At 41.6% G+C, this 9,721-nt stretch overlaps 1 protein-coding gene across 2 annotated transcripts in view; it reads right to left on the reverse strand.

Moving 5' to 3' along the window:
* Positions 1–166, reverse strand: part of NEDD4 (NEDD4 E3 ubiquitin protein ligase) — a 51,311-nt gene extending 51,145 nt beyond the window's left edge. For both annotated transcript variants that reach the window (XM_032122683.1, XM_032122680.1), the window contains exon 1: positions 91–166. Coding sequence is in view for 1 of the 2 variants with exons in the window: in XM_032122680.1 (XP_031978571.1) it covers positions 91–135 (45 nt within the window). In the remaining variant the exon portion in view is untranslated. The remainder of the gene's footprint in view (positions 1–90) is intronic.
* Positions 167–9,721: the final 9,555 nt, after the last annotated feature.

Below are 9,721 nucleotides of genomic sequence, written 5' to 3' on the forward strand. Positions count from 1 at the left end.
AACACCCTCCCTAAGGGGGTTCAGTCTCGCGGAGAAGCCGCCGCCCAGCCTCCGCAAAGAGGGCACCGGGAGGCGCGGGGCCTCGCTCACCTCCTCGCCCGGCAGCCCGAGCACCTCCACAGGAGACGCCGCCATGGCCGCGCGGCGCGCGCCCCCCGCAGCCGTGTTTACCGCCGCCCCGCCCCGGGCCCCGCCCCGCGCCCGCCCCAGGCTCCGCCCCGCTCCCATCCACCTCGTCTGATTGGTGCGGCGGGCTTCGACCCCGCCCACCCGGGTGTCGGCGGCGCCTTTCGATTGGCTGTTGCTCCACGCCCCGCCTGGAGACACGCGCCGCGCGGGCAGCCTGAGGGGGCGCGCGGCCGCCGCCCTCAGCCCCACCGCCCCTCCGCCCTCCTCTTCTCGGCAGCCTTACCCAGGGCCTCGGCGGGCTAACGTCGCCTTTCTAAAATTTTCCCCGGTGGTTTACACTGTCGAGGTCTTTCTTTACAGAATCACCGAGTCGATTATGTTGAGAAAGACCCCTAGGATCATCGGGTACAACCTACGACAATACCATCGTGTCAACTAGACTATGGCACCAAGTGTCCAGTTTTTTCTTGTAACACCTCCAGGGATGGTGACTCTACCACCTCCCTGGGCAACCCGTTCCCATATCTAATCACCCTTTGTGTGAACAAATTCTTCGGAATGTTCAACCTAAACCTCCCTTGCCGCATCTTAAGATTATTTTTGGACCTCTGAGAGCCAGGCCCAAGTTATGGAGCTCTTGCCTAACCTCTCGTACTCAGGGAACCTGGAATTGCAAAAATTTGGGGAAAACCGAGAGGAAAAAAGGACTTTGCCCACTAGGATGAGGCAGTGCTGCCTTCAGGGTGCTCTGAGGAGGAAGGAAGTCCCAGCTGTGTGAGGAGCTGACCTAACACCCAAGCAGGGAGAATGCCAGGGGACAGAAAAAAATAAACTGTAAAAGCCGTGTCTGAAATCAAAACAACAACGTTATCAAGACTTTTCTTGAGAAAAAAATCTGCTTGCCCCCCACACCCCATTCAAGCCTTTGAATCAATCCCTCAGGAATCCCTCCATGCCCACCTGCCTTTCCAGCAGGCAGAGGACAACAGCAAGAGCTGTGCAAAAAAAAAGCTGTAAATAAAGTAGAGTGATTTAGTCTGAGCTTTGTAGTCATGAGCCTTTCTGCAAGCCTAAGCCAAACTCCTCCAGGCACTGCACAGTCTAGGAGTGCAAAGAGCATACCTCCCTCTTAGGATGAACATGTTGAAAATCACGGGTCACTAACAACAAACAAATACAGCAGCACCTGTACTGGCAAGGAACCAGGGTCTTGCGCCGCCTTTCAACTCATCCAGCCTGGCCCCTCACGCCCTGATGGCCCTACTTCTGCCATCATCATCTGATGAGAAACTCTTCCCTTTCCAAAACAAACACAGACCCAGGCTCAGCTCTTTGGACTATGCCGCAAGCAGATCACAGAAACTCTCAGGTAACTCCTCCTCAGAAAGGCTCAGGCAAACCTGTGCCCATTATCACACACACTCACATTCTCCTTCCAGAAGCGAACCAGATGCTCCAAGGAAAGGCAATCTCAATAGCAACATCAGTTTGTGCACGTCCCAAAATCAATGTAGTGTATTACCCACGAAAATTCAGGTGAGTATCTGACAGACAGAGTGGCATTCGGGCAAGTGGCTTCATATGAATTGGTAGATTTACTTGGGGAAACAGTGTCTGTTATAAGACCAACCAAAAAAGTTTGGAAAAAAGACCCAGAAAAGCTTTTGGGTATTTCAAAGTAAACAGCCCTCTTCTGTTTCTGGATTGACCCTCTGGACACCCAAAGTTTCCAATTCCTTTCTCTCAGCTTTGCCTACGTGAGTCTTCCAGCACAAGTTTAGAGGTTTGTCCAAATTTAAGTTTCTGGGTGACAGCCAAGGAAGGAAAACCTGCCTAAGTTACAGCAGGCATGATTTCCAGGTCCAGTTTTTTTGGGATTGAGTATAACAATGATTAGTAAACTGTTGTTACAGCTTGCTTGAAAAAGCATGTGGGTTTGTGGCTGTCAAACATGAACACTGGGTTTTGCAGTGCTGCCTCTTATACTCTGCTAGAGTGTACAAACCATGTCAGAGAGAGAGCATCAGAGCCCCAAAAGCTCACAGCTGAGGTTTTTTGTTAATTTTTTTTTCAGAATTGTATTGGTTAGTATAACAAAAGATGCTCTTTTATTTCTCCCTATAAATATCTTACTACACATTACTGTCACTAGCCAGAACTCTGTCTGGCTTTCTGCAGTCTCAGCTTTTCTGTACAGTAAAGACTATAACAAGAATCATCCTAAATTCTTGTTTAATAAAGGTTTTCATTATGAATATTTTATTAGCACGTTACTTACTGGGCTTTTCTGTAGGACATCAAAATTCAAACACTTAATTTTAAGTAATGTCTCTTTTCAATAACTTTGAAATTTAAAATAATGTCCTTTTGAAATTCACAACAGGACATTAACAGTCATTTTGTTATATTATTTTTTTAAAGTAGCAGAGTAACACAGCACTAATTTTTTGTGTGGAAAGACCACTGATTGTCCAGAATAGGAGTTAGAACACTGTCAATGCCCAAATCCATAAGCAGATGACCTGCTATGAACATTTCTGAAAAACAGAACTTGTGTTTCTGGGTTTGTTACCCGGAGGCATCCATATATTAAGGTAAGGCCTATGTGCATTTTCAGTAGGATCAATAGTTATCTCCAATATTCCAGCAAGACATCTATCACTTCACCCAAATTATTCTTTTACTTAAAAACAGGGGAACATAAACCACAATATGTTCGTTAACAAACATTCAGTTCTTATGTTAGATATATATCTCCAGCATTTAATATTTTATGGTCTTATGCTATTACAAACTACTAGTGGAAAAGAGCTGTTCTGAAAGCTTTGCAGTTGCAGAGAATAAACTGAATTTGGATCATCTGAGTGCAATGGAGCACTTTGCATGTCCGCACCATTAAAAATCTGTTAATATTTTATCTCATTACTTCATCCCGATAGTGACTTCTTATCTGGTAACAAATTTGACTTCTCTTCCCGTCTAAATTAATCTTCAGTCCCATGAAAGATCAAAAATTTACAAAGTTTAAAAAAAAATCCATTTCTAAGCTGATGGCATTCATCCTGATAGACCCAGTTTGTGGTTTGAATTTTATAGACACTTATGATATATGGTTTGTGTCTTTCCTTATCACAAGTGCTTTTCTAGGCCAAAGAGAACCTGTACACCATAATACTGAACTACTTTGAAAAAAATCCAACAGTGTTTCTTTTTAAAGGAGGAAATTATGTGGATAAAGGAGATTTGTTTCAGAATTCCAAAGGATTATCACAATAGTCTTTCATTTAAGAATATATGTTAACTACAGTGATGGTTAAGTGACAAAAGCTAGGACATCAAGTAACATCAAAGTATGTTTTAACTTATTAAATATAGGATACACTTTTGCTACAGAGGGTTTTAAATCAAACTGGATATATTATCTTCACTGGTCTTCCTTTAAACCAAAGGAATAGAAGTCATTTTAACTGCAACTAAACAAAAAAGATACAAATGGCAGAAACAGCTTTTTGTCCTATTGTCTTTTGTTCTACTGAGTCATACCATAGAAAATGTTATGAGCCACTCACAATGTCACAGTGACAGGTAAACTGAAAACTGTGTACAACAGGGAATTAATAGAAAAAATTTGTATTGGCCATGAGTCATTGCTATGACTAAGAGAAGTAAACAGCTATTGGTATCCTAATCTAAATTTCTTTGTTATCAAGGCAATGTCTCAGTAAAGAGACTAATGTAGAGATGTAGTTAAGAGCCCAAGACTTAACACTCTTGTTGGCTCTACTGTTAAATATGGGCTAGATCCTGGCAATTAGTACTAGATTTCAAACACCATGACAACAAGATGCAAAACTGATACAAACATGAAGGCTTAAATTTTGTTAGCAAGAACTTCAGTCTGATAGTCACTCCAGGCTGGCAGCTGTCTCTGCATTGCATTGCAACTGGGTTGGTGTTAGCTCATTCTCAGGTTTTCACCAGCCCCTTCCTGCTCCTTTTCACTCTCAGTTCTCCAAAGTCACGGGTTCTGTTTTCCTTAGCTTTTCTTCTTTCCCTTAAAAGCAAAATATCCTTGTTTGGATATCCTTGCTTTCTGTGTTGCCTGAAGCCAGGTCACTGCCTTCAGCTATCTCAAGTCCTGCAGCTCTACTTGCTCCTGCAGGTTGACAGCAAGGTGTGACCATCACCCAGGGACAGACCAGATGTGAACCAGAAATCCTCTGCTCAAACAGCTCCTTTCCAGGGCAACCTGCAGACAAAATTTAACACTGCTCTCCAAGCATGGGCCTGTGTTCCCAAGGCACCAACACCTGCCCTGGGCCAGCTCCCTTCTTCCCTGTCTCTCAGGAAAGATGCTGAGATCTCCACCTCCCACAGGGTAGAAGAGAAAGATATAAAAAATGTTTTTCCTAATTTCTGTGACTAGTATAACAGTTTACAAGCAATTTCTTTTGGAAATATCTGTCTTGATGAGCAAACTTGCATAGTAAGAAGAGCAACTGTAGTGGAGGTGGAAAGTCACACTCATTTTGTGCATATGCATTTGAATGAAATGGTAAACACTTGTCTGAATCACCACCACTCAGATGTCATCTTTCTCTCCCTATTTTCAGCTTGAGGGGGAGGAGAGCTGCCAGAACAGAAACCCGGAGGTGCTGAGCTCCAGTCAACTGCTGTCACACTGTTCCCAGATTAATTATCCACCAGTGATCCCATGTTTAACACAGTAATTGTGGATATTTTTGCTAACAGCTCAACCCATTGCAATGTTAGAAAAGTAAGAACTTTCCGGGCATCATATATTTGGGCTTTTCTTCTTTAAATACCTTGAAATTATCCTTCTCCATATGTGTATGAAGTAATATGTGCTATATGCTCTTTGCCAGTGCCTAAAACATTGCTAAGACCAGGAGAAGCTATGTTCTGATGTGGTGTGTGACTGAGCATCATTAATGCACTCCCATCTTTCTACAACCCATTTTCACATAATTTTCACACTTCTTACAGTGTTTCTCTCTTATTTCATTAGGAAAATGGGAATAGTAAATAATTGCTGGTTTTAGTTGGTTAGAATTAGTTCTGAGGTGTTTTTTATGTTCAAATACTTTTGACTACACAGATTTTCAATGTGTTATCTTTGGTCCACTGACTGACTTCCAACGACCTTGAAAGTTTTGTCACTGGGAATTAATTACCAATAATGCCAAACGACACTTAATAGCCCACTATCCAAGAAATGTCCACATATCTTCAGGTCTGGCTGGCATAGAAAGTAATCCCACAAGAAGGTACTCCTAAAAACCAGGATGACTGAGAAGAATGTAGGGTTTTGTGCATGCTGTAAAATGATATTTATTAATTATTAGAGTATTACTCTGCCAAAAGCAAAGGGAAATGCAAATATCCTCCTGTTATTATACAGCCACTGTTTTTGATAAAAAGGTAACCTCAGATAATTCTTAAAACACTAAAGTAATTTAAAGTTACGTGCACCATAACAGGTCTCCAGCAATTCCTTATTAGTAAGCACTGAGATCTCCTATTTAGCTTTTGCAGAGACAGCCATTTTAGGCCCCAGCATTAGTTTTGCTGTCCACAACTAATCCGTGTCAGAGTAGATTTTAGTTATGCCATTGGTGCAAGAACCAAGAGTCTTTGAGCAGGGCCTCTTGGACACAGGCACTTCATCATCCTTCTCATCTCTATATATGTAGCAGGAGAGATGGTTTTAATTTTTCAAAGCAATTTGAAATAGAATCAAGGAAAATTTTTTTTCCAGTCAGAAATAATCATTGCTTATACACAGCTTTTTAAACAACACATTTCAATATGCCTCTTCTTGTCTCTGAGCAAGGAGTGATTTGGCTTGATCTCTCTGGGAAATTATCGTAGCCCTTGGAACAAGTGTTGCTTTGAAGTACTGATACACTGCAGGCAAATAGAACACTCAAGGGTATTCTTGATAGGGAAAGGAAATGACCAAGTCCTTATCAGTTAGTTTATAATGTAGTATAAGTTACAGGGCTGTGTTTTCCCCTCTATACTAGAAACAAAAGGAGAATATTGTCAAAAAGAGAGCTCAACAGCTCTCTAAAGTAAGTATGTTGAGAAGTACAGATATGAAGCAACAGGTAGGTTGGCTACCTGAGGAAGGCTGCAGGGACAGATTCTCTTGATTCCCACTAGCCACCTCCTCCACAAAGTGCTTCGAAAACTTGAGGCTACAGATGGACTCAGCCCCAGCACCAGTCAAGTATGCCCTGTTCTGTTTAGTCATCGCAAAAATCCACTACCAACAAGTTAATAAGTGGATATAAGGCTATCAACCCCTGAAGAAATAAAAATGCATTTTCAGTTTCCTATGCACCTTCTTCTTCCTACCTTTATCACATATGAAGGTTTTAAAAGCACATTCAGCTTATTAAGTATAATATATACACAACTTTAAAAATAATTCCATCAAAAAGTGGCCCCTTGTATGCCTAGGTACGCTAAAATGAAACAAGCTGCTGAGGCTCGTTTCTGTCCTTGGGCCAATTTTTCAAGTACAATTTTAACATTTGACTCAAAACCCCCCTACACAGCAGCGTATGCTTTGGATCAGTAGCATACTGCTAACATTGCTTGAACCAGCAGCTTGAGATCCACTGAAAATTTTATTCTAATAGGCCTCATCTAATTAGGTAGTGTGGGTAGGCAAAGTTCCAATGATACATAATTTATTATAATCCATATAAAAGCAGTTTATTTAAAAGGAAGCTGACAGCAGAGAAAAGATGAGCCACAGGGACAAAAATGGACCCTTTTAATGATTTCAGAGCTGAGGTATTACCAGATATAGAAAATGGGTAGGCAGGCCCAGGAAGAACAGATTCAGGAGGAGGCACGACAAAGCCATTGGAGAATAGATATGCAAATGTTCGAACACATTTAATGTATTTACATCACTAGTAGGTTATTTCCTACATATCCAAAGCACATAGCAGAAATGTTATGACCTATCACGAACTATAATCATTCAGTTATGTATTCTGCATTATATCAAGGTGGTCTTTTATTTGGGGTATTTAAACACTGTAATCTGCAAGAAACAGCTGTCTTTTTAGCACTAAATGCTTTCTAAACAATTTTTTCCATGTCCTCAGTTCACTTCCAACTTAATTGATCTGGCTTTCCTGAGTTTATATTTCACTCTTTTTTTTTTTTTAACAAGTTGGGTAGGAAAAGCAAAAGAGACTGAAAGATTTGTGATTTCATCAGGTAATGTTAGTTATGCACTAGGAGGTGTTGGTTTGTTACAACAGCAGTAACAAAGGCGCTCAGATCCTGTGAAGTAATGCTTAAAATGCCATTTGCTGGGGTGAGCACTACAAAGAAAGAGAGGACAGTAGAAACAGCCTTACACCCCTTCATATCCCCCAACTGTGCAGCACGGAATGGGCCTCCAATCCACACACACATCTTGTCCATGGAAGGGCTGTCTTATTTGAGCTTTTACAGGACTTTGCTACCAGAAAACAACTCTGCTCATTACTTCAAAGGTCAAGCAGAAAGGATATTCACATGAGAACTTCTAGCTGCACTTTAAGATAAGAGGCAAGGACACACAAGTGGCATCACTGCTGGCACTGAGTGGGAGCTGCCTGCAGGCTCTGCTGCTATGGCTACCTAGCCGAGGTTTCCCTGCAGCCAGAGGACAAACACAGCACAGTACAGGGACAGCATAGCCCAGGCCTGGGCACATTCGGGTTAATTGTTAACTATTATGTGGATCCCCAGCTCAGAAATAGCTTAAGCATACAGTCAGGTCACTGCTCCTTCCTTAAGTTTGGAATAACTTCCCAGTACTGCTCCAATTTGTAAGCCTCACTATATATCTTTCTTCAATTTTGTCTCTTTTCAAGCTTAACTGGTACCATTTTTAAGAGAGGGAGAAGGGCAGCAAGATCCAAGCCTTGGTTAACTCTGACTTAATGCATCAGAGGAGGCCCAGATATTTACAAGTTTTCTGTCAAATGAATTTGATAGTCATCAAATATTATGCTTAAACTTTACCTGAGAGCAGCCATGCTGCACAGTCAGATCCAGTTAGGTTTACTCAACCCTCCTGCCTAGATGCACATGCTGCTAAAGTGAGGTTGTAAGGGAGCTCCAGAGGTCTCCTAACCCATTTCCCCACTCTAATGCCAGCTCTAATGCACTGTCTTCAGATGGAGCTTCTGTCTCTTGAGTCTAGAACAGTTTCCACAGAGGCCACTTACTCTGTGACCACCTAATAATGCAGGTCTTCTTCTCTAGAGAACATGGTGGTATCATTTGCAGAGACACTGTATGGACTACATGAACCACTGCCTCATGTGACACAGCAATCCTTAATCCCAGAGGTGGAATTCTGTTTACTGGAATACCAGTTGCATTCATACATACAGATTTGTATTTCTGGAGATGTAAAAATATTTCAAAGCAATTATTTAGGACTTACTCTGGATGTCTTTGTTAAGCATGTAAGCATCTAATAATTTGAAACCTACAAAGCTCATTATTTCAGTTCCAACATTTCTACCTTCTTAAATCTTTCCTGTTAGGACATTTCCCTTCACAGATTTGTTTGTTATTTTGATCTTTTTATTAACCATTAAGCCATATTCTTTCAAATTTACAGCTGAGAGGTGCCAATTAAAACCCATTATCACTTCAGATGAACTATACATTTCTAAAGTATTCTTCTATTATCTCCTACATTATATTTCATCTCACACTTTGGGGGTTTTTAATTTGCATTTTTTATGACTGTGGAACATAAAGAGTGTCTGTCAATTGTTCATTGAGAACTCTTTGTAAAGCATGTTTAGAATCCAGTGAGATATATTAACAGTATTTCCTCCAATGACATGTTAAAATTCATCTCCTTCTGATTCTCTTTCATGTATGTTGTCTCATGTCTCCCTGGTAATTCTTTTTCTTTGTTGATGAGCCTAAGTGATTCTATGCCACCATCAAATCTTGTTGCCCACCAGCTCATCTCAGCACCTCTATAGTGTGGGATGTAGTCTGTCAACCAGTGCCATCTCTTTGGCATGAAAACCTGAATATTTATCCTCATTATTTTGTAGCCAGTTCCTGCTCTGTGGCAATGCCTTTCCATCCTGTTCACACAGACTGTGCTGGGTACACTGATGGGTTTACATGCAATTTTACAATCCAAATACAGGACTCCATAGATCAAAGCACACATTCTCCTCTTTATGTTAGCAAGTCAAGCCACCCTAACACCATCTTGTAAGAGTGCCTTACCAGCAGAGTAAGCATGCAAGCACCAACACAGTGGATGGCAACACCAGCAATGGGATGTTGTATGTCACAACAGCAAGAGCCAGCACCCAGGCATGAAACCAACACTTAGGCTAAGACAGACTGACCAAGGCACCCCAGCGAGGAAGATTTACCTTCATGCTCAGCTTTACTGGGCTCAGCAAATGCAGAACGGTTCAACTGGGCAGCTGTCATCTGTCATCGCACAAACTAGAAAGTTTTGTATTTTAGGTCAGCCCTAAAGCACATTTTCCACATAAAGAAAAAACTCCAGAAATAA

The sequence above is a fragment of the Corvus moneduloides genome, chromosome 13 (genome assembly GCF_009650955.1).
Source record: "Corvus moneduloides isolate bCorMon1 chromosome 13, bCorMon1.pri, whole genome shotgun sequence".
NCBI lineage: Eukaryota > Metazoa > Chordata > Aves > Passeriformes > Corvidae > Corvus > Corvus moneduloides.